At 43.5% G+C, this 25819-nt stretch overlaps 1 protein-coding gene and 1 long non-coding RNA gene across 6 annotated transcripts in view; one reads left to right on the top strand and one right to left on the bottom strand.

Moving 5' to 3' along the window:
- LOC143370431 (tRNA dimethylallyltransferase) overlaps nt 1-25819 on the top strand; it is a 116731-nt gene that overhangs the window by 42366 nt on the left and 48546 nt on the right. For 3 of the 4 annotated variants that reach the window (XM_076815551.1, XM_076815549.1, XM_076815552.1), the window contains one exon: nt 21841-21976. The exons of the other annotated variant lie outside the window; for it this stretch is intronic. In XM_076815551.1, the coding sequence (XP_076671666.1) occupies nt 21841-21976 (136 nt within the window). The remainder of the gene's footprint in view (nt 1-21840; nt 21977-25819) is intronic. 4 annotated transcript variants of the gene reach the window in all.
- On the bottom strand, nt 1896-7004 carry LOC143369937 (uncharacterized). 2 transcript variants are annotated; one of them, XR_013085531.1, is made up of 4 exons: nt 4029-7004; nt 3497-3955; nt 3095-3172; nt 1897-3028 (listed from the first exon to the last, which is right to left on the bottom strand). It is a non-coding gene; the product is annotated as an uncharacterized LOC143369937 (long non-coding RNA). The 2 variants fall into 2 exon arrangements; XR_013085530.1 differs by having other exon boundaries at nt 1896-3172; nt 4029-7001.

Genomic DNA, 25819 nt, shown 5'->3' with positions numbered 1-25819 from the left:
CACATTCCAACCTGGAGATTCGAATATACACTCGGAGATGGAAATAGCAAAAAAAAAAAGGTTTATTCTCCCATATCCAGAAAACAAATGTGCAGTTCTATGAAACATAAGCAATTGAGAATTTAAAAATATCATTTTTTTAATTAACAACTTTTATTGTATATCAAATTCTATCAACACCTCCGATCACATGTAACTCCGAAACTTATTTCTTATTTTTTGAATCAAGATATTCCACGAAAAAGAACACCTGTTTTGGATTTTTTTCATAGTGTGATTTCACCCTCCAAAACCGCACTATGGCACCAACAAAAATAGGGTTGTGTTACGGCTCAACTACTCCACTTGCACACAAAGTTGCAGAATTTTCTGAACTTCCAGATTGCCTAACTTCTCTTGTGAGTCACATCAAGCATCCCACATGCTCGAGCCTTTTTGCGAAGGACACCGTCACCAATCCGCAGTATTACGACCCAAAATTTTCGGTGTCGCCTGTGATAGAAGTGTTAAGCAACGGTTTCACGGTTCGATTGTGGCGCGGCACGAAGTGGAGAATTTACATTCGGAAAGGGTACCTCCGCGGCTGGCACACGCGCCGCGTGTATAAATTCCTCGTGTAGCCATGGCTGGCCAGGAGGAAAACGTAAAAAGATTAAGCAGCCTGAAACATAGCGTTCGTAGCTCGGAATGCAGCTAGCCGCTATCACTGTATGTATGTACGTATCGCTTTGCCGTATTTATTTCGAAGTTTCCCATCTGCCCGCTGCCGCAGACCCTGACAAACGCAGATATGTTTAGTGCGCATTATTTCGCACTTTACAGAACTGATAACGCCGACTTAGCGCTATAAATTCTATTCTCGTTGCAATTGTGGCCCCAGGGGGCGGGGGAGCGGCCAGGGGTGACGCCGACGGGCGGGGGATGCTACGTGCATCGCTTAGCTGAATTTATCAGCTGAGTTTCTTATTCGGCAGTTTCCCTGGTACCGAATACAATTTCAAGGGGACATTTCGCGGGTATCTTTGGCGACAGCATGGGGGTTCCAGAGTGAGTTATTCTGGACGTGGTTCGACCACGAGGAGGGAGTTTAAGTTGGTTTTAGTTGGATTATTCGGCATCGGCGGAGGAGGGATTATTACGAGCAACATTACAGTGTTCGATTTTGTACATTCGGTGAGACACATAGTATCTTTCCTCTACGATCAGTGTGTTGTAGAGTTGCTAACTTTTTTCTGGGAAAGTATAGTGCTGTACGGTCAAATCTGATGAAAAATGTAGTAGGTACATTCTGCCGTGTTAATTCGAAAGGGCGTATCTGGTCAAAAGGTGGTTCTGAGATAAATGACTTTTAGTATTCTGTGCTATGCCACCGGTATGCTATAAAAATCGGATTAGGTTAAATATTAAATCCGGATAAACAGGTAGGTATCTAAATATTTGAGACAAACACGTAAAATATTTCATAAACTGCATAGGAAACTTTGGTAGATATGCTCAAAATCAGACATCGCTTTCAAGTACGTCCGAAATATAAACTGTTATATCTTCAGTTTTAATACAGGTATGGCTTTCTTATTTAATATACATATAGATAAACTATTTTTCTGCTACCTGGCAGCAATAACTCAATTTAAGCGAAAGTTGCAGATACGTTGCATTGTGAAAAAATGTAGTACTTTTCGGAGGAAAGTGGTACAATATGAAACTACATTAAAACATCTTATTTTTTTAATATACATTTTTTTGTGCTTGCATTCTTAATTAATTAATTTATTGTCTTTAATAAATATGTCAAAGTTTTGATTGCGCTGAAAGTTTCAATTAACATTTATAAGGAGCTCATATTTATGAGAGGTAGACTGGCTCTGATTCGTTACAGAAAAAAACCCTCTCTGTTCAAGTTTAAATTCACAAATCAAAGTTTTGATGTAGCCATAGAATAAAAAATAACTAAAATTGTAGAATTTTATCGATGTATCGGAAATATAATATATTTGCGTACTATATCTTTTTCTAACAGTATATAGTACGTTAGACAAAAATATAGTACAATACTCTATAATATAGTACGGTTGGCAACCCTAGTGTGTGATCTCGCAAGAGGTTTCTTCTAATTAAAAACCAAATAACACAACTGTCACATCGATGTACATATTATCATTCCCTGACATGTATGTTCGAACCTCGGCAAATTAAATCTCACAATTAACTGATTGAGTTAATCTAATTATTCCCACATGCCATTGCTCTTCGCATATTTCATTGGCACAAGCTAAAGAATTTTACTAAAAAGTTGAACCGCTCAAGAACTATCGTTCCACCTGTTTTCCTTGGCACGTCCATGCGAGTATCCCTAGCATACAGTCGTATCCTGCAGCACCGCGTGCAGTGGATTTCTCGAGAATCATCTTCGATACACAGAGACCGGCAGCTTTTTATATCGGGATCCTAATATACAAGGATATCGCTGCGCCCGCACCTTTTTCGCAATATAAATCGTCACCGAATATTTCACAGTCTCTCTGTCAATACGCTCGAGTCCTCCTCCAGTGAGGGGATAGATCGCGGAAAAAGGAGCCACGAGCTGGACACACAGGGGGTAAAAAGAGGGTTGCGCGGTGGGCTGGGGGCGGGTAGAACGGGAGAAAGAGAAGTTGGCAAGATGAACAAAGGTCCAGACACACAGAAAAGTAAGGAGAAATATTCCGGACGCGCTCCGCTGAGACAGGCCCTTACAATCACTGTTTGAATCTTTGCCAAGCCTCCCCCCGAACCTTTCGCATCAACCCCCTCCGGACTTTCTCTATCCGGCCCTCCCGCTAGCCCCTGTCTTACCCCCATTTGAGCCTTGTCCTGCAGGCAGTTTTCCTAAACGCATGCCGATTCCGAGGGATGTAATAGGCGATTCCACTTGACGAATATACTCGCGAGCCATCCGGTCTAGACGGCATTAAGCCCCTATGGAATATAAGCGATCATAAGTCCCCGGGGCTGGCTTTGCGCGGCAGTAACTCTCTTATACGTTTTCCTGGCGATCGATAAGGGTAAATAGAGAATATCTTGGGAAATATTGTCCGTGACTTTGCTCACCCACCAGAAGTAGCTGCGGCCTTTCTCGGCCCTCTCGAATCTTCCGCCGCCTCTTTCCTTTGCCTCGACTTTTAATTCGAATCTGATTGCGAGATAGAAAAAGCTGTGGTGTCAACGGTGTAATCGAATAGGTAATATAGTTGACATAGCATTTTTCTATCTAATGGTTGGGAAAGTGGTGTGGGATTAAAAGTTGAGTGGTTGGAGAACGTCTGTGTTAGGTGCAGTGAAATACTATTTATTATTTCCAGTATTTATTAATTGCAATTCTTATCAAAATCCCCAAGAAATATGTTATGACATTCGACCAATTTTTTTGTTTAAATGAACAGTGGATATCATGATATCATTAAAGAATTTAAGTATCTACCATATACTCAGTATTCAATTTAATTTTGTCGGATACTTCTGTAACAATATTTTATTTTCCTTCACCTTCGTACACTTTTCTTCACGATGAGTTTGTTACGCTGTTTTATCGCAATGTGCCCTTGCTCCTTAAGTATCTCGTGGCTGTCCAACTGTTTGTTCTTCTGGTCCATGCTCTACCGTGCAAAGTTGTTTAACTCCCTGGCAGTTTGGAACGCTGTCGGCTTTCTCGTCGCCGATTAAACGACTATAATATTAGCAGCAATGTGCACGTTCACGGCTGTTTGGAATCTTTTTAATCGACCAGCACGATAATGATCTCGCAATCTTAACGAGATTGTACTAGCGTTGCGACACCGCGGTAGTACTTTGTTTGCTCTATTATCTTACTATCAGATAATACACTGGCTAGGCCATCGTTCTTTTGACATTCTTTGCGCGTATGCCGAGGCTCGTTTTTAATCGCAACGGAACCAACATTCCCATTATAAAACGCCTATAATTAAAAGGGGCTACGATAAATATCGTACCTGAGCAAAGAACGTGGCCCCCGAATCCCTCTAGCTTACAATTTAGAAAGTTGTATCCATTGTCTTGTCACGGTGTGTTACATCTGCAAACAGAAGTGTTCCTTGATTGATTCAAAGTGATCCTCCCTGTCCTTTGAAACTCTGCCACCACTGTGCTCCCAGCACGCTTGGCGCGCAAATGGTTAACCTGCTCGTGATTTTATCATCCCCGATAATTCTCCTGACACGTCCCGAAGCTCGGTCCCTCGGCCGTTCCGAGCAGGCGTATAAAAGTCGCAGAGGCGTAAAATTGAACGTAACGCAAGGATGTTCCGTACGGACAAAGGATATGAGAGGTAAGAAATTCGGTGCATTAATTGAGGCCAAAAAGCGGAGCGGCGTTCCCTACTCGGGTGAGCCGTTTTAATTGGAACTGGTGCTCTTCGACGAGGGCTGTCGTTCCGTTTGGCTACATTGTTGTGTTGTCAGGGTCAGTGCAGAAAACACCGTGCCAAGGCATCCTTGAAGCTCTCGTGCTAACGACTAGCGCGATAATTAATTCGCGATATTAACCCAGCCTGACGTTACGCGGCTGGTTTCTTACAACGAAAAAAAAAATAATAATAAACGGGAAAGATGGAGAGGAAGGAGTAGAAGAAGAAGAAGAGGAAGGGTGTACATTTTATTTTCATAATCGGCTGGCTCGCGTTGCGTGCAGCAACGGTGACGATCTTGATGCTCTGCAAAATGGAACAATGTACAATAATATCCGCGGTGTCAATGAAATTCCCGGTTCACGGACAGGATGAACGTTCCAACTGCAATTGCGACGCTTCGAGTCGATATTCAGAAATAACAGTGTGCTCTGCCTGTTTACAGACGCCGCCGTTTCTCATTTGGCATTCTGACACGTGGAACGTATAATTTGAACCGATCGACCGTTTTGTTTCATTCCTTTTCCCTTGGAGTAGCTCAGTGAGCCGCTGTTTTAAATGCATTCGGTCCGGCAGAAATTATTGGCACGGACAGATTGTGTTGATCTCTCTCTCTCTCTCCGATTTACTTCAGATGTTTACGTCACCGTTCGATCTCCGAACAGGAGAGCTTTGTTAGCGAATTATCACGTTGTACCGATTCTCAAATACAGTTTCATGCGAATTTTTAGATACATCGTGGTGGTGTTGCTTTTTTCGTGGACGCTACTTGTTCACTATGATTGCCGCCTTCGTTACGCTACTTTAATTACACTGCTTCTGCTTTCTATACTTCCCATACTTTGTACAGATTGTACTACTTACAACTGGGATTGTTTGATCAATCCTGAATTATCGAATCCTCGATTCTCGACGAATCTAGTGAAATTGGTCCACGTATTTTTCGCCGGCAACTTTTACCGCCACTTTCGGCCTAGAAATTGATACTTACGAGTTACTTGGCGGGTAAATGCGGGCCCTCTGTCGAGTCAAGTTGCATCGGAGCCGGTTTTACAGTTAAGGTACCGGCCTTGACTGCGCGAACATTCTGGAAGAGGAATGTTAACAAACGGTTCTACTTCCCCTCTGATTTTGCCCTGCAACCACCGGCTCGATAACGACTATTAACCTCGGACGTTTCAATTTCTTTTGCAATTTCTATGCCTAGCGTCAGAGGGGCAGTACAAATTCTTCTTAGCCACACGCGCCTATCCGTATCGCGTAATTAACGTCTCAACGAGTTCTTACACCGTACGAACTCGTCGCCTCCTTTAACTCATCCAGCGTCCACTAACGATCCATCTACTCGCAATCGCCTCTTACATCTTGCATCTTGCAATGAATTTATCATTGATGAGTCAACTGGTAGGTGATGTCTTTCGCGAAGCTGGTACGTAGTCGGCTTTGAAGCCAGGAGATTAACTCGTGTCACCGAACGTTGGCGTCCCACCAATCGGTCTCGAATCACTTCGAATACTCGGAGCACCTTTCTATTAGGCGACTCGGGCCTGCGTGGGCGTTTTGCTGGTCGAGTGGAAAAGGCGACAGACGGGCAGTGAAATGGAAAAACACGGAACGATTCGAGGTCTGGTTCGAACTCTCGTAGTCTAAATTTGAATCGGCGTGGTTCGACCCCCCCCCCCCTGAAGGCACAGTCATCAGTCTTGATTCACGGGGCCGGAGATGCCTAAATCTCGTCGCCGCGACAACAGGGAACGTTTCTGTGCGGCCTGTTGGGACGGTCGCACGGCGAGGAAAGGAAATCTATTACGAGTGGGTGGCGCGCAGCCGTGACACGTGCGTACACGTGTGTTACACACGAAATGCACGTCCGTACGCGGGACTTTACGGTGTTGGTTGCGGTGTTTTACGTAACGCATCGCCAGACCAGGGCGTGTTCACTTCGATAAATTCCATAACGATACGGACACGGGATAATTACGATTCGACATCGAAAGAGAGATCAATCGACCTATCCCGGGGAATGACTTTTGATTGAACTCGGCCAACTGGGGGAACCGCAGGGGAGGGGGAGGGGGAGCGAGTGAGATCGAGAGATGGATACGGTCGTTTTTCTCGCGGTCAATGCTTCTGGGAGGAAAGTCGGACACGCCGAGTGAAAGAAATTATGTAAAAATGTGAAAATGCGTTCTGCAGAAACGAATGGCCGATGGATTACATGCTGAGGGATTGTGTAAAGTGGAGTAGTGAGGAATATCGGACAGGGATTTGAGAGGAAGTGTTTCTGGCGAAGGGATTTGTTCGTAGGATAGGCGATGTTTCGCGAAATGTTAATGATTTCCTTCGTTCTACACTTCGGGCAACGAATCCAGGAGAGTTGCTGGATGATTCCTAAAGTTGACATTGCTTAATAGTTTAGCGCCGGCACCTAGATCTCGTCGAAGGAAAAATATCCAGCTTTCTTTTTATCGTTAAAAATTGTCTGAATTTTTATATTCTTATATAAATTTTTTTTCTTATTTTCAGGGGTTAATGTGCATAAAACAAATTAATGCAGGGTTTAGGTACAGCATAATCCGGTGCGAACAGCGAAACAGCAAAGAAAGTCTAATATAGACGTATGTAATGTACAGTCGAACCTCGATAACTCGAAAACGTCTGTAAGTCGAAATTTTGTTTCATTCCCATCGGCTCCGTTGCAAACACAGCTGCAACTTAAAAACCCGATAAGTCGAAACCTCTACAATTCGAAGATTTTTTCTCTTCCCTTGCGATTCGAGTTATCGAGGTTCGACTGTATATTCAAAATTTCATTGAGATTTGTTCAGTCGTTTGGGCGTGAAAGAATGACAAACAAACAAACAGACAACATTTTACTTTTATATATTAGTAGGGATGATACCTTAGACGCTAAAGGTTTAAGAATGTGTGGGGAACTAGTCTTCTCCTCCTTTTTTCATTTCCATCACATTTAATTAGTTTCTCCAACTACGTTACTCCCTTGACGATTTTTCAAAGGGGCGGGCCATTTAAGAAATAACTGTGAATTGCAAAGTGGGGGCGCTTGAAGGCTCGTCGAAATCGAATATAACGAGAAAGCTTTCCTGAATAGACAAATTCCTCGAGGACAATATGAGATTTGGGAGTTGCAATATCAGAGCAAAGATATGAATATTTCTGTGGAGCAGTATTATACTTTCCACTTAAATCGGCTTTCCATCGGTATTGATGATCCGTAAAATTGCTGTTCTCATGCTTCTTAACGTGACTGCACGTCGAATAAATTCGATCCACCGAATATCGTGTTGCGGTTGTGGTTGAGTTTGCAGAATGGAATATAACGTCGTGTTCCTCTCGAAATTAAACCGTAACTTACACTTTGAAGCCCGCAAACTTCGCATGCACTTCATGGATTTTCAAAATTGTATAAAAAAATCTAGCTGTTCATTTCTCTGCCCGTTCTCCTCTCCTTGTCTGTCTAGAACAATCCGCTTTCCCTTAAAATCCATTGCTAGGCCATTTTATTGGATTTAATTCTGAATAGATTAGAACAGGGTGACAGGTTTCGTAGAATATGAGTCAATTGAAGTTAAGAAGGCGACACTGTGCGCAGCATTATTTAAGAGAGTTTGCAGGGCGATATAAGGTAATGCGTTTCTATCTGTCATGACAAATTAAAATTAAGTGGCCGTTAATTTCGTTTTTGTTCGATATAAAAGGAAGTAATGAGAAGAAAGTGTATCGAGGGGAAATCAAGCTTTACGCATGTAGGTACATTCAGTTGATACACGAAGCCTCGGGTTTCTCAGCTGAATGTCTCCTCCCATAATTCCACTCCTTTTTCGCCCATAAACCAGTTTTAAATCGAGTGTGTGGGGGAGGATTTTTCGTGACAGGGAACGTTCGTTTCGCGCGTCAATGTATTTCACGATGCCTCTGTAGAAAAATCAATCGATTTTTGACAAAAAAGGTCCTCTTCGCGCAAACTTCTTTCGTTCCATAAAACATAAACAGCCCCGTAAGCGACCCCCTTTACTCCTTAGAGCCTGTGCTGCAAACTATCTCCATCATGAAATCCGAAGACAACAAGTACCTTTTATACTCGTACGTGGCCCACTCGTCGAGGGAATGAGAAGTTCGAAAGAAACGCGGATAAGAAACAGCGTGAAAGATTTCCGGTCTCGTGCTGGTATTCTTAGTACCAGAAATTTTGCTTCGGCATCCCCGTAACTCTGTGCAACTGCTGAAACACGAGACAGCCGAAAAATAGCGAAACTTTTCAGGTCTCTTCGCCACCGACGTGACACACTGTCTGACCCTAGCCTCGGCGAATTTGCTAATCTCGTAGCAATACGATAATACTTCGGGAACAATCATTGTTCATCCATCTATTTTAGTATCAAGACGTTAACCCGGCCATTTAAGCCCCGGATAAATAAGTCACCCCATCAGGTTGAAAGGCGAGGTTAAAATAAATGTCCCCGCGTCGTGCATTTCGATCGATTTACCCGCGACGTTAATCACGCATAAAATAGCTTTATTAAATTCCACGGCCCGCCGCGGCGGGCACGCGTAGCGCCAGAGAATAAATTTAGATCCCGGATTTTATTGACTGTCCCATGGCGCGGTTTCGTTCGATCGTATATCGGCACTTGACAAATTGCTTCACGTCTTATCGTTATTCGCCCGCGACCCGCGGCAATGTCCCTCGTGCATCGACAATTACGGGTGCACCGATTACCTGGCAGGCGCCCGTAATTTATACGAAGCGCTGGCCACCGCCAAGTTTTCTGGCCGACCGACATGGAAATTGGCGCCCCCTTATCTTGCCACGTACGATTACTTTTCACGTGTCCTATCGGCGCGTCGCTCTATTTTATAAACTCGTTCGTTGTCTTGCCCGAGTAACTTGCCCGACTATGCTAAACACTTGTGCTCACAACGATGCTCGCTGTAGTATCGGTTCTAACTGGATGTATCGACTGACAGGCCCGAGGAGGGAGAGAGAAGGACCGCGTGGTAGGCGAGATACCGAGCCGAGTATTTATTAGAAACGAAGGCTAAATATGAACAGGTGTTGTCCTGTGTGCTCGCGTTTGTTTATGGATCTGTCGTGGTTGTGAAACGGCTGGATGTGCCTTACACAGGGGCACAGGCCTAGAGAAAGAATATTCCACAATGTCGAAAGGGGAGCACATAGTGTTAAACCTTTGCCGTCCAAGTGTCGGCTGTTCCCATTGGTTATTTTCGCGATAGCTCGCCAGTCGGTTATTTATGACGCGGAAAAACTGGCGATGTTGAAGCGTTGCCTCGCTGTAGCTGTGTGCTCGGAAGCGGAGTTCAGGGAACATAGAGAAACTTGGGCATAAGGCGCTTTCGGTTGTCCATTTTGGGGGTGTATATTATAATTGGCAGAGTGGAGAGTAGTACTTGTTACAGGGGGAATTATGAAGCACTGGTTCCTGTAGATAATGGGCACGAAGGTTTGTTAAATTGGGGATGAGTATCTGACACAATTTGTAAGAAAAGACTAAGTGCACCTGTGGATTCACTAGTGCTCAGGCTGCCATCTTGGTCGAAGTTGCAACGAATTTTACTTTACTTTGAATAGTGCTAATTTCATCTAGCGAGAAGAGAAATCTTAAGGAACCTTGTAACACTGAAAGAAGCAGGTGGAACATTTCTTTCTGGATTCCACCATTCAGTGCCATATAACATCATTATCTCTCTATTGCTACATTCGAATATCTTTCTTAAGACTTCGTAACCGTTCCCTGGAGCTGGAATACCTGCATTTAGACTAACTGCAAGATATTACCCCCGGGAGCGTGAACGAGACACATATGGCGGCGTCAGATTTTTCCACTAAGACTCCCACATAGAATATTACATGTCCCCAAAATTTTTCTCCTCGATCGTCGTGCTCAAAAAGAGATCGAGAGCGAAACTCTGCAATATCAAGTTGCTCATTTATTTCAAACCTGAAGAACAAATTTCGCGCTGTCCGATATTTAACGTGTTCGACGTGTCGTTGTCAGAGCGTTGCAGTATTGAAATCAACTTATTATTGTGCGACACTGTATACGAAGTGCGTAGATATGCAATTGTTGCTAACTAGACAGCCGCGAATGATTGATACCTATTAAGAGTCGCCGTCAAGTTCTTCTAAGATAAAGACGCGCTTTCCTTTGCGCAAATTGTCTCCTTTAATATATCTGAATACGCTGCGCCGACGCGACAGTAAAACGCGTTACGATACGAACGTCTTCGATTGCGAAGAAACTCACAAAATCGGGCACATGAAACAGCTAATTGCACCCTCCCGCGCCATTATCGTGAGGAATTGCTACCTTCTCTCTGATAATTAACTGCGCAGTAATCCGAGCAATCACGATCGCATTATACGCAGAAATGGAAGAATGAAAGAGTGCCTACGTCCAGTAGCAGGAAGTAGCGCGAGTTAATCACACTTTAACAGCGCTTTGTCTTATTCCCTGAGCTACTCTTGCATTACATACAAATCACTCTTAACCGAAGGCACTTTCCAGAAATTACCTGGATCGGACTACCCGTGTTCGCTATTATCTACCCGGTGCTCGATCTTATTAACACTTCGGTTGGCGCCGGCGTGTTTTCGTAACCAGTCTCGAGAATAGACAATATAGAAGTCCAAATTCTTGAAGGCGGATTTGCCACAAGCTTGCGCCACGGAGGACATAGGAGCAGAAGCTTCCATCCGAAGGAATCCTCGGCCCTTCTGCCGGCGAGGGCCGCCCTCTGGAGTCATCGTACGTCAGAAGGTCCTCCACTTCCGCGATTCGTTATCCAGAATGAAAAAGGAAGGTGCGGAGCACGCCCGTACACGGGACGAAGGCTCTCGGGCCATAAATAGGCCGCGGTGGAAGTGTAACAGTTCCGAGGGCATCGCGACTCTCTCGCGCTCTCTGTTCACGGATAGCGGGCTTGTTACTGTCCGAACGCACGGGCTGCAACAGCTTCGAATGGTCACGCGTATCCTCGTAAATCATCGCCGATGAAAATACTTGGGCCGAAAGACAAGAGCGCCAACGGCGGAAGCGTCGTTGAACGGCGGCGCTATTATTGGAGCGCGGGTGGAATTACGTTTCCCTTGTCTTTTATTAGCCGGCCCGCGGCTCCCTTTCTTCCTCGTTCGAGCCTCCCGCGGGGATGACTAACGTCTGGCCCTCTCACTGGCAGCCGGCCAGGATTTCTTCGAGGAGCGGATAGATTTTACCCGCGGCCCGCCGTCCTGTCTTGGCACAACCTTGGCCAAGCCAGGTACCCCTGTCATTGCCACGTGGAGACACGGTCTCCGGGGCCGCTGGCTCCTCCGGACCTCTTCTTTTCTATCAGTCCGGGGCTTTTGATAAAAGATAGCTCGGACCGCTGGATAGCCGTGGCGCGAGGCGCGCGCGGGTATAAATACCTTCTCGAGCTCGTCTGACCGTGTGATTGAGTCAGCGGCGCGCTGGAAGCTGCGGAATTTCAGACGGGTGTTTCACTTTTCCCTAATCGCTGGCAACCGGACTTGCAGCTTCAGTTTTCATGATTTCCTTGGGTAGGTGCTGTTTGCTCCATGAGGGAAATAGGGTGTGTTACTAGGAAGCGAAGGTTTTTGGGGTATTTTGTGCGTACCCCTGGGCTTGGGGCTTGTTTGCATGGGATTATTCCCTTAGCATGTCTACCAAACGGGAACTGGCTGTCCCGGGGTACCTGAATTAGTTTACCACTGTTGATAGCGTGAAAGTGCCTCGAACTGGGCGTTCTGTAAGCACGTCAGCCTTATATAGAGCGATGGGGAGACTGGATCGCGGGAATCGGAGCTAGACTATGGTAGATGTTCTGTCTGCCCCGTGGGGGTGTGTAAGGGCTGGATTCCCTGCGTCTTCCAGGGTTTCTAATCAAAGCTGCGCCTCGGTCCCCCTGTAGTTGAGTTTGGACTCTTGGGGACAGTAATTATATCCCAAAATACTTGCACCTTTGCACAGAATTGGAGGTATAAGTTTATCTGCTCAGAAGCCCACGAAAGGATTTGCTTAATCAGAGCAGCTTGGCATTGCTCATTCTTGAAGCCATGTTCCTACGAACTAGAAAATATTAAGGGGAGGTTCTGGTCTAGAGCCCACAAAAATAGGTGATCTTTAGGAATTAATTAAAGGAAAACTAGTATATATAATTTAATCGGACTTTTTGCATTATATTAAGGATGCCTTAAATTATATAAATATATTTTTTGGTTTATAATTAATCACTGCAGACGGCACTAGGGAGTCGTTAAAGTCGAGGCGTAAAAAAATTTATCCAAATCGGTTGGACCTGTATCTTCAAAAGTTATTATCCGATTCGACTGAAACTTTCTTTATTTTGAAGAATATACTTCTGGCTAGGGGAGGGGAGCAAAAAATACAAAAATGACATTTTTTTAGAAAATAACGACACTTGAAGTTTGCAATCACTTTTTCTCTACATTTGTCGTCCTTTCAACGCCTTTAAAAAATATAAATTTTCAATTTTTTTTTATTTTTCTGGTTCCTCCCCTAGCCAGAAGTATATACTTCAAAACAAAAAAAGTTTCAGTCGAATCGGATATTAACTTTTGGAGATACAGGTTCCACCGATTTTGAAAACACTCTTTCGAGAAAAACGCCTTTAAAGTTTTACGTGAGCGCCGAGTGGCCAGATGTTACCCATGCATTTGCCGCTACTCAAATGCCTAGAACTTCGGAATTTTACGAATTTCAACAAATCCTTTTAAACACGTGTTCCTAAAAGGTTCAACATTCGAAAAATGAAATAAAAAAAATCGATTTTTCGAACCTCCCCTTAAGATACACAGAATCCAGTTTTTGTTGTATAACGAAGACTGCGCAAGGGCTGGCTTTTTATCGTCCCCAGTTTCTATTGATCCTTCTTCAGTCACATCACGTTCTCATCAGAAATCCCATCGGCCACACCACAGTACCGCACGCAATCAATCGTTTAGAGGTAAATTAGTAGTGACGCATTGATTCTCGACTGGTGCTCGAGGGCTCACCGTGGATTCCGAATGTTTCCACGGATCCGCGGTGACTCCGCAGGGGCTCGTTTTGACCCAGCAGCCGGTTCAAGGTATGCTCGTGCTAGCCTAACCGAAGTTTCACATCACGGCGGACAATAAATATTTGTAAATGGCCGGCCCCTAAATGGATTAACCGCGGCTCCGATTCTGTCGTGTAACCAGATTCGATTACTAATTGCGTCGGTAATTTATACGGCTTATTCTCATTGGATTATTAATACCCTATGGCGGTGCGCGAGCCTAGCGAGCGTGTGGCGAAAAGGATTTATGGCCGCACGGGTGTTCGCCTGCTACGAAAATGCGAGTGGAAAGTGGCCTTTTGCCGTGCACAGAGCGGGTCATAAAATTCTAATCTCGCATTATCTGTGGCACACGTTCTCCTTGCATATTTTGCGCTAACTGCATTATGCTTCTCGCCGCGGCGAGAAATCTAACGTAGGGGAAAGTCCGACATAACGAATCACCGGGGCGAACTCAACGGGTCCGGGCTTGTCTGTCGATGAATTTACACTGACGTTATCTTGGCTTCCGTATTTTTTCCCGCTCTTTCACGTCGATGCATAAAGGCTTCGCTCTTGTACACACCCGGGGCATTTAACGCTGACCTGAGATCCGAACACTGAAACGGTGGACTTACACTGATTTATACCGATGTCGCGGTCATGTTTTGATTGCCCCAGCTTATCGGGGAAACCCTGCAACGCATTTCCTTAAAGAATTCCCTGTGCCATTGGGATCACCACGTGGCCTACTTTTGCAGCCGCTGGGATGGTTCCTATGTCCTATATTGACTGTTAGGTGTTCCACTTTTGGAAAATCGAGTCGCGGAATGTAATCAATATGTGCATATAAATACGATCTAATGATGAAGATTGCATAAAATTGAGTTGTAATTATACAACATGTAAATCTGTAAGTTACGAGCCTGTCGAGGAGCGGTTACGGAACGAACTATCGTTCTGAAGCAAGAAATTGTAGAAAAGTGTGAGAGGCCACTCTTTAAAGAACGTCCAGTGACTTCGCCCTTCATCCCACATTTTCGGCCAGAAATTCATCCGCAACTCGACCAGGAGAACGCGAGGCAGACCATCGAGAATTGTCATCTCGCCCAGCTTTCCCTCCGCAGAACGTTTGTGTAAATCGTCGAGATAAAAAATACAGTGGGCCAAACGGCGAGACCATCGGCTTTACACGATTTCCATAAATGTTACATTTGTTCCGTTCAGAACGATCGGCCGAGTGTCCATTAAATTTACATTAAAGCCACGTTTCATTTGCATGAAGCATGTGAGACACGGCGACGGGCCTCTGACACAAAGTGTCGGATCTATGAGACAGCCTAGGTCGCCTTCAGACGAAAACGATCCTCGTCGTTAGAGAAACACTTGTTACATTATCCCGCGATATAATTATTCTCATTACGAACGATCACTTTCCATCATTCAGGCAATTTTTAAGAACCCTGGTTCTACGGAGCCGTCCACCCTAGGAGGTGAGAATATGGGACCATTTAAGAAGCAACAATTTTGAAGCTTTGAAGCAAAGCGTATCAACATTGCCGCTAATCGACGAGAAGCTGTCGTTTAAGAGACCTGGAATGATACTTGTAAAGGCAGGTACAGGTGACTAAAATAACTGAATAACGAAACACAGTGTAATCTGTCGTAATTCTTCATTTTCACAATGGGGAGCATAAACAGCCGTGGATAGGTGACATACATCGTTGAATTACAAACTTACTATTTATTCTGGAAGGACTGATTTATGGACCTGCGCCGCACAGTGGCGATTTTGCCCGAAATCAAGGCCACGAGTAAAAGAATGTTTTTTATTTTAAAGACCTGTGAATTGTACTGTATTTTTTAAATATCTGAGCATGTTTTTGCATTAAAGGCAATTTTTAATCTGCAATTCTGTAAGAGACATGCAACTTCAAACTTAACAGCGTTAGAAAATGGATTTTGCTTCAGGTAAAACCAGAAATTATGTTACGATTCATTGTCGACGTAACAAGATAATCTTGCAATATTCGTATTATCTAATATGCTCGAAATTCATATTTACATTAATCGTATTATTTATGAAATAGTTCTACAGCTGTGGACAAAAATAAAAGACCTATGACCAAGACCTTTTTGAGCCACCCCTTTCCAGCAACCCCGCACGCGCGAATCCTCGCGTTCTACCACACCGCGGGATCAGCCGCTAGTAGCATTCTCGGAACAAAACGAGCGGCGCGTAGCCGGGCTGGAATTCGGGCAGCTCTATCAATTTATCCTCCGGTTAATTCGCCAGTCGTGGGAGTGACATAATCGTCCGTGGCCGTTGCGCCGGTGGATTAACTTGTCCCGGGAGAAAGTCCACTTTTCCGCTTGGTTCCCACCTTTCCCAATTCCCCGCCGATCACACGGCCGTCCCGCGATTGTGCAACCTTCGCCGCCACGACTTGTGCCCCTCGGATGAGGGGGAGGAGAGAAAGAAAGAGGCAGGGGAGGACGGGCGGGCGTAGGACGATGCGTGCGTTGAACAGAGAGAAAGCTGATAAAACGATGAAGGGAGCAGCGGTATCGAGATGCGAGGGGTCAAAACGGACGATAACGTCACAGTGTCGCGAGATATCGACCGGTATCTGCTCCCTGGTTTCACAAGAGCGCGGTTTAATGAGCCGTGGGCTACGGTTTTCAGATCTCTCTGTTCTGACAGCGCCCGGACGTTTCGCCGTTGAACTCTGTCCAGTTGATTGGCCTACGGATCGGCTTGATGTAATTTGGACGATGAATCAGTGAGACGAGACGGCCGTCCTTTGCCCGCGCACATCCGGAATACGGGCTCGTTGAGAAGCTCTCAATGAGGAGCGACTGGTTCTCAGCTGCGACTGCTGTTAGGTTGAACACGGGGAGGAGTCTGAGGGGTGGCTCCCAAATGCTCCGACCAGTCGATTTTGTTGACGACGAACGCTCTGCGCCAAGAACAATTGGCATTTTTTAAGGAGCCAATGGGAAAGCATCGGGAACTTCTCTGGCAAAAAAAAAAAAGAATTGGTGAAAGTCTGAGACGGAAAGCGAGTCGGACTGTTCGATTATCTGCGATCGCGCGAATTCTTTCTGGTCGAGGAACTTCCACGGCAGTTGAAAGGAATTTCCTTCTATCGAGTTTGTGATTTTTGGCGGCGTGGGAATGGTAGAGGAATTAGATTCGAAGGAGCAGCTTGGGGAATTTCGACGCGCTCCTTTTTGGATTTGCATTCTTGGGTTTGGGGAACTTTCGGAGTATTGCGTGAAATTGTTGGAAAGCTTGTTTCTCAAATTCTGTTGAGTAGGGAATCGCTGCGAAAATGATAATCGACGATAATGGTTCTGGAAATATTGAACCGTTCGACGATAAGAGAACAATATGTCAAGCTAGAGGTTCAATATCACGGAACTTACTTTCCGAATAAGATACGATCTATCTGGGAGTAATCAGGGCACACCTTCATTTGCGGAAACTTCGAGATTAAGTATCTTTGCAAATAATGCACCTTGGCGTAAATGCTGTGTGTAAATGTTCTAGATTTTTCAGGAAAAGGTTGGTTGAGATTGGTGACGCTTGCTTCTAATAAGTCGTCCTTGATTTTACACGAAACGAATGAAGTGTTATTTTATCAGAAACAATAGAATATCGTACTCCATTTAATACTCTAGAAATAAGTTCGTACCTCTATAAGTAGACTTGGGTAATTTCTATTCTTTTCTCTCACGAAATGGGGGCTCCTTGGGTCGATTGAATCACTTGATTGATTGACCCATCTCCAAGAATTTACCCTGCTGAGCCAAAAAGGATTTATCGATATTAATATAGATTAGGATAAGGATTTCGTTCTCCAGATTTATTCTGACTCGCGCGATACGGTAATCATTGCAAGCGGCTGTCTTTGACCCAGTAATCGTCGCTGTTTGATGATACCACTGGATTAATTATCGGGTTACCGTACCGGATGTTTAGGCGTTAAAAATTTCGATTACGGCCGTGCCGAGGCGTTGTGTTAATTCCGAAAATAATCGCCACGGGCAGCGTTCGTGTTCCTCGAACGTTTCACACCGCAACGTTGAATCAACATTTACAAAACGGGTGAATAGCCTCGAAGATTAATCCCGAATCTCACTCAATTATTATCGAACTCGACAAAAGCTGAGGTCGCGTTACAAAATCGCAGCAATTCTAAAATTATACCAATATCGATCCGCGAGTAGCCGCTTGTCTGTAACACGCTTGACGTTCATTTAATTTTAGCCCAATCAATTTAACCCCAGCTAATTCCATCTCCTTTAGCTGCCAGATACAATGGCAATGCCGCTACTAAAATGGTAATACACTACTGTTTCATAAAGCCTCTTAAATTCTCAATTTTTTACACGCCAATTTTCTTTTCCAACGCTGATCTGAATACCAGATAATTAGCAGTCCTAGAACACTAAACTAGTAGCTACCTTAGCCAAGTCACCACTATAGACACCCACGATGAAATTATTCTCACCACGATCCTAACTCTCCATAGAGATCAGTCGAATGGTAAACAATTGTTCCCAAGCCCATTCATTAGCGAAGGCCCGCGTATCGGTGGAGAAAATGTCACGCGGAGGCGACGTGCACCGCGGAACAGGGATACCTCTTGGCGGCAAAGCCCACGCGTCCCAATGTCGCGATATTATTTTCGACATCGGCCAGGGAACGTCTCGCTTCGATCAGCGTTAGAAATCACACGCGGCGAAGACCCACGGACGCGGGAGAGGACACTTTCAAAGAATTCCGATCCCGTCTACGTTTCTCTCTGCCGGAGAGAAGCCGATTCCTGCGACCGATCGGGTTTCATCGGCCGTTCATCATGGAAACGCGACAGAAATGGGCGGCTTGGATAACACGGTGCACAGTGTGGCGCGGCCTGGCTACAGGTTGCGAGGGTGAACGTACGGTTTACTGAAATCGAGCTGGTCGAATTTGTATCGAGCCAAGCGTCTCGGTTGACCCCGACATTTATCGACGCCTTCAGCGTACTTTCCGTGGCCAAGAGAAAGTTTCAAGGCGTATCATCGAGTATAACAGTGAAGCTAAATTGTTATTTAACGATAACGGACAATTCCATCGAGTGGTGTGTTCGTTCTGCTCCGAAGAAACCCGTGTCGGTGGAGTAACGATAGATGCACGTGTGGTAGTTCGGTTAACGCAGATCGGTGTACATAGGTATTTGCAGTGAGACACGAAGTTTTTGGTTTAGGCAGAAGTTTGATGAGGTAGCTCGGCGTGAAAGATTAAGGGATGCCCGTTTAGGTGTTAGGAAATTAATGATCGTAGAAGTTTTGGATGTTATTCGGCTACTCTAAGCCAAATCGATCATTTTATGCATTCGATGATTCGGGTTTCGATGAAATTGAAATATAGTGCATTCCACGTAACATTGGGAGGAGTTTAAGTCATCATTTTGCCGATTTCGAATTTGGTTAGAAAATACAGGCTGTGAAAGTTTGCAATTATTTAGATTGGGCCGGTTATATGAGGCAGAGCAGCCCGCGATTTTTAGCAGCTAAATTTATTCAAGAAGTCCAAATGGTCTCCATTAAAATAAAAGAAGAACGAATTTTGTGTGATTAATAGTCTCGCAGATAAGGATTGATTTATCGAACTTGTTTCCACGAAAGTAGGCAGAAATTGCAAAATTCCACAGTCTGTAATTATCGAACCAATGCGAAAGCAGCAAAACGATGACTTAAACTCCCCCTATTTTTACGCCAACTGTGTCATATTTAAATTTCATGAAAATACCTGATATGGAGTGCAAAGTGTGGCCGATTTGCTGTGGAAGGGCTCAAGGACGGCTGCAGTGTTACGGAGCGATTTAACGCAACTTTGTAGATAGGCAATCGAAAAATATTTGACCCATGTTCGTCCGGTTCCAGATATTATAATATCAAAGTAGATAAAGTTGTACTGTACTCGTCGGTTTTAATTAGGAAAGTCTGAATTGATCTCCGGAACTACGGGGCCTGATGTCCCTTATTTCCAGCGTAGCCGGTGCTCTGTATATAGTGCTGTTGCACGATATACCTGCTATTAGTGGCAGTATTGTGCATCGTGTTGCGTTACGCTGTGATAAATATGCATCTGCGTTAAGTGCGACTTGTTGTAACATTATGCTGTGATACGTTTTGCGTGTACCGCTAACGTAAAAGTAATAGCAGTACTGCTAAATAAATGATTACAGGATGCAGTGGTGTATGCGCTCCAGAACTGTTTCCGTTAATAGGACTGTTTCTTTCCTGTACTAGGGCAGTGCTCGCGTCTTTTAATATGACACACCGTTAGTGTTTGAGTCTTTAAACGGATTTTCTACACGTTTCTTGTAATTTTCACCATAGAAACTATCTTTCCTCTATTGATAACAATGCATCGTGATGTGTGCAAGATAGAATTATTTCCTTTATTCTGCTTGCTGGTTGCAACCAGTAATAATAGTTTGCAACTTTAAATGAGGACCTTACAGCAAGAGGGGTGCAGCTCCAAGTTCACCAACTTCGAGTAAATTAGAATTTTCCTGCAATACGTCAGTTAATATTCGTATTGGATCATATGCATCGATACTTCATATTGAAACATAAACCGTTTAGTTGTTTGTGTTATGTGCAGGATATTCAAGTTGTTGGTGCTCAGAATTTTTCTGGAAAATTAATAATGCAGGAGATAAACATTTCACTAGCTTCGTATGGAGAAGACCGTGGTGTAAATCACATCTCGCAGCTTACAATAAATTCGCAATTGTGAAAGTAACCATATTTTCTTGGAAGAGCCGAGGCATTAATCATTGCTCAGCTCTGCTCCTAATGTGTAACAGACCCGCCAGACTGTCTTCCTGTACTGTGCTCTTAATCATTATCCTATCCAGGGATGAAACTGGGCTGTAAGCCCCCGGAGCAAGGATTCTGTTTGGCCCCATCCCAGACATTTTACCCCTTTGTATTGCCCACCTTAGGAGGTTGAATCCAAACTTTACATAAAAAGCCATAATAAACGTGTTTATTAACTGGTTTGAAACATATTGCCAGTACCCTAATTTCTTTGCTGATTGATAAGAGATAAATAAATTTTAAATAGATAAATTTTCTGTACAAAATTATCAGTGGCCACATAAGTTGTCCTGATCTGCTTGCCTTTAGTTACGTTCAGTGCTCCGGTGAGGAACATGCGGTCTAGGCCTCTCTTTGTATCGAGGCTACCGAAATATCAGTATTACACGATTGACCCTATTAAGGGAGCGATGAGTTTATATTGCTAATCATTACTTTAGTGGCATGGACCCCTTCCTGGGCTCCTTTAATTCGGTCAGCACGTTACTACATAGGCATGTTAATAACCTAAACGGTGGTACTTAGTTTATCCATTAAGTTTAGTTATTTAGTTTATTTATCTACTTATTATTGGTTAATTTATTGTTCAGACTCTGTAAATTGCACTTGTTTTATGTTTTTGTATACCATGGGGATTCCCGTATAATTAATAATAATAATAATAATAATAATAATAATAATAATAATAATAATAATAATAATAATAATAATTTTAATTACTTTTCCGTAAAATCTGTATCTCCTTTATTCCAAATGGAATAACGTAACATATAAATTTGAATAAAGCCATTGATGTAGCGTTACCAAAATTATGTCTTTCCTTTACAAAGATTTCTCATTTGGCCCGGGGCAGAAACACCCGCTGCCCCACCCTAGTTTCGTCGCTGATCGTATCACATCTCGTTGAATTCGTCCTAATAGCCGCTTTCGCGTAGGTAATATAATAAATGGCGCCATTACCAGACACATGCGAATATTATCGTCGAAAAATAAATATATTCCCCTGGCGCAAGAACATTTCTCGTTTCATCCATAATACTTAAGAAACATGGATCTCTCATTTAAAAATTACACAACAACGCACCATACCTATCTTAATTTATCATTTCGGCGCTGAGATTAATATGCAGAAATCTTCCTGTATCACCTGTATCTCACTTTCCTCCTTCCAATTATCAACTACCGCTTTCGAGTTGCCGCGAACTGTTAAGAACGACGAAAATACTAATTGTAAGTGGAAGTAATCAGCAGTACCAGTACTTAGCGAGTATGTTCGTGTAATACACGCTCAATCCCCTGGAGTCCTCAGTCAACGCCCCTCTGCTCACATACAGAATTGAAATGCAACCGAAGTCACCTTACGCATAGTGTAGGGTCTCCAGAGCCCAAGGAGGTGGCTGCTCTAGTCCCTGTCGTCGCGAGCAGGCATTTCGGTTAAGTTCGGTAACGTTCGATAACGTTCGTATTCCGTACGGTTGCAGGTCCCTGGAAGTGTTCGAGCAGCATGGCGTAACGCACTCGGAACTACTGAAAGCGCAACGGACAGCCGGTGGCTCAGGATTAGGTGGCCCACTGAGGCACCCGAACTCCATTATACTGTGGCTACGCTGCGACAGGGTGAGTGCGACCGCACGTGTCTTCATCTCTCGATTGATCGGTCAGTGGCCTTCGTCCTTTGCTACACCGTGGAATCTGTCGAAAACGAAGGAGGGACGGGAGGGCAGGACGTTGGCCGTCCGTTCTCAAGGCTGCGTATGGCCACGAACGGAGGCGAGCGCGCCGCGTTTCATAACATTGCGCTACTTGATAAACGATAAAGTTTATCGGGCCGCCGTTAAGCTCGCCGGAGCCGTTAACACGCGACTCGGCCAAGATAACTCGTCCATTGAGATTTCGTTTATTACGAGGCTGGATGATCGCCGCGCGCGTAAACCGCCTACGGGCATCGGAGCCGCCTCGAATATTCCTCGGATCGCGAAAGTTTTTAAAAGTCTCGATGGGCCTTGAACGGCTTGATAGGTCCTGGAAGTCTTGAGTGGGTCTTGAGAGTCTCATCTTTTCCCTCTTTATGGCCACAGGTAGAAACAAATTAGAGCTGCACGAGTGCATGGAAGGATTCGCGTATGTGTGCGTCTGAATATGTTATGTTGCTAAATTGTCTGACGGCGACTGATAAGCAAAGGAGTCGCTGAGAGTTTCAAGACCCATCGAATAATTGTCCCAGCTGTTCGGAATAAATGCAGAGATTCAGTCGAATGTAGACTCGGTTGCTCGCAATGCTTCGATTAATTATTCGTGACTTTATGTTAAACGACGGGGATATACGGTATAGATCGTCACAGTATTTGACACGCAGTAGACACCGATGCGGTATAGGCAAGTTAAAAGATAAAGCGTTTGGTGCTTCGCTAGGGGAGATAGGTATAAGTTAGGGAAGTAGGTTTACTGACGAAATTTAGATTAATTTTATGTTTACTGCTGGTTTTATTTACGTGGACATTCCTGTGCCCTGTTTTCTAATGCGGTAGAGTATTCTAGATGGTGCGAAAAATTCAAAATAGTGCATCTTTCGTTATTAGCTAAAGTGTCTTATCACATAGGTCAAAGGAAGAGCGGAGGAAATGTAGGAGTTGAAATACTGGAATATTTCGGGCTGTTCCGCTATTGTTAGTATTAGTAATTTGACAAATTTGACAAATTTTGAAGGACTTTCAACACTTTGCTTCATAATTTCAAGCTTTATCATCACAATAATATAACAGAGTACATCGTAAACCGATGCTAGTTAACGTTCGGTACAAAGACATTTGATTTAACGGCTCACCACAAGTTACCATAATAATTTTGATGGCTGCTCAGTAGTAAAAAGAGCAGGTATTACATACATTTATTTTTGCAGTTAAACGTAAGGTCTTCTTACAGTTGGAGCAAGAAAAGCTTATATCTACTGCCGCGTTGAAGGTTGCGAGTGAATTAAAAATAACTGTACCACGTTCCCATAACATCGCTTATGTTCCTTGATAAACGATGACATTTATCGGGGCCTCGGTGCTTTGCTGCTAAGTTGATCGTTCTCTCGGACACACCAAAGTAATCGTCCACGTTATCATTAACTTTTCATTCCTTGTCCCAAATAGAGATACCAGTGCCTGAGAATCCAAGCCCCCCTCACCTCGAAACACGGTAAACTACTCGAGTCGATTAGCTTCGGAGTTTCCAAAAACCACTTCTTGAAAATTTCAACACAATTCTACTATATATGGAGTGGCAGCTATGTGAACATCAAGGGTGATTAAAAAAGTTAATTTGAAATTAAATGACTCCGGTTGTCGCGTAAGGCAGTACCATGAAAAGAGTTTAATTCAATTCCTTTTATATTAATTTACTTTAATTTAATTCGTTATTTTAAAATGAAGTAAAATAAATTTTTCAATTAAAGTATTCGTGCTTTCTATAACTTTAAGATCCGTACTAGGAAATCGAAACTTCTAGACTCTTAACATAATGATTAATTAATTTATTCGATAAAATGCTTCACATTTCTGAAAATTTAAAATCACAGCTGATCTCTTACAAAAAAAAACGCATGAAGTAATATTGAAAAATAATATAACGCGAATTATTTATAGTCATCACTATTTTTCTTACTATTTATTACTCAAAGTTCGAAGCTCATCTAACCCCGTTTTCTTATGCTACACGCGCGGCGGTTTTTTAGCCCATCTCCATCATCCCCCTCAATGTTTTCATTTCTTCATTATAAACACATCCATACGCCGCAAGAATTTATGACGTATCGTATATCTCGTTCGCTAATCTTCTGCCAGTCTGGTCCAATGAAACTGATCGGGTCCCATTTTTACAGAATTCTTTCTCCCGCGATAAATGAAATCGCACTAAGTAGTCTGGAGGTCGCGATCGATGGTCTGACGGAGCACTTCTCCGTTACGCAATAATGTCCGAATGTCCACCCAGCGACTGCCACGGGGGTGGGTGAAAATTTGCAGAATTCATTGACACAAATAGCCGGACGCTAGAAAATGGCGTATATCAGCTAGCTGTTTGAGCCGCGGTTTCGAAATCGGAAGCCGTTCGATCCATCGGCCTTGCGTATTGCGGTTGTAACAGCCGTTCGAGAATTTCTTTCACCTAGACTAGGGCAGACCCGCACTTTCCCCGAAGGGGTCGTTGAGTAACACCCGTTCACGCGCGTGGATAATGAAAAATTGAGTAATAATCGTTGCATTCTTGTCCCCCCCTACTCTCGCAACGCGAATACTTACATGGGTGATTTTTATTCGGTTACTGCAATTACTATCGCGGCTATTGCGAAGGATAATGGTTTATCAAGGCGCATGGATAATCTGTGGCTTTCCGTTCCTTCTTTTATTCTCCCTGCATTTTGCTGGGAATGAAGCACGTCTTTCTTGTATAAGAGACACTATAATCTCGATTTTCTTTCTGATTGCCGTTTGTATATTCCATGCGATTATGGCTTTATAATCGTTTCGGAATTATTTGTCTATCAAGATAGAAATTCTATAATTATATAAGTGAACTTGTTCCCTCTGCAGTACGTTAGCAGCTTTTCTTTTTGTTGTTACACTGCCGTTACGAATAATGTGCCCCGCGCAATTTGTGTTTACATCGCCAAACTATTGGCCGCGGTTGAAATTGATTCCGCATTCCGCGCGGACAGTGAGTAAACGATAAATTAGGAGTTGTTTAATTCTGTACGATGAGTTCCATTTGCCTGTAGTCGTTCGATTCATTACTTTCTTTCCATATAAACCATTTGGAGGAATTCTCTCTGTTACTGATTTTCAGTGAACTACGCGTGAGATCACACATTTACAAAATCATTCTTCGGAAAATCTTACTCTACGTATTTAATTAATCTTTGGTCAATTTTAATCCATAGTATGATCTCACTCAAACACGTCCCATGAGTGTTTATGTTACACTTTAGTCTTCCGATGATATAATAAAATTCTTTGCTTTCTCTGTGCGCCGCACTGCGTACTTTGGAGCGCACTGTATTATACCTTGCAGCGATACAGTGATGTAAAGTAGTGCAGTAGTGCCTTCTAGTATCTCACAGACAATTCAAGAACCTGGGCAAATGTTCAGCACATTGTGTGGACCTTGGTGCATACGTACTTAACGGTTTACAACCCTCTTAACCTTTCGTTACATGCACCGCATTTTGTAACATGATTACACACGCGTTGTATTTTTTACATCACGATTTTATAGTGTTTAAATTTTTACCTGTTCTTTCTTTTATTTGGTATTTTAAATTTGTTTAAATTCAAAATACGACTTTTCTCTAAAAAGAATTTTATATTAAAAACTAAAAACCGATGTAGTTGTCTTTAAAAAAAAAAAAGAGAGAAGGCAGAACAGAGTAAACGACTACTATTTTTAATAAGTATTGTTTTATTCACTTCCATTACTCTG

This window comes from Andrena cerasifolii, chromosome 6 (assembly GCF_050908995.1).
Source record: "Andrena cerasifolii isolate SP2316 chromosome 6, iyAndCera1_principal, whole genome shotgun sequence".
Lineage (NCBI taxonomy): Eukaryota > Metazoa > Arthropoda > Insecta > Hymenoptera > Andrenidae > Andrena > Andrena cerasifolii.
The sequence above is the reverse complement of the archived record's forward strand: the minus strand, read 5'-3'. Positions and strand labels throughout refer to the sequence as shown.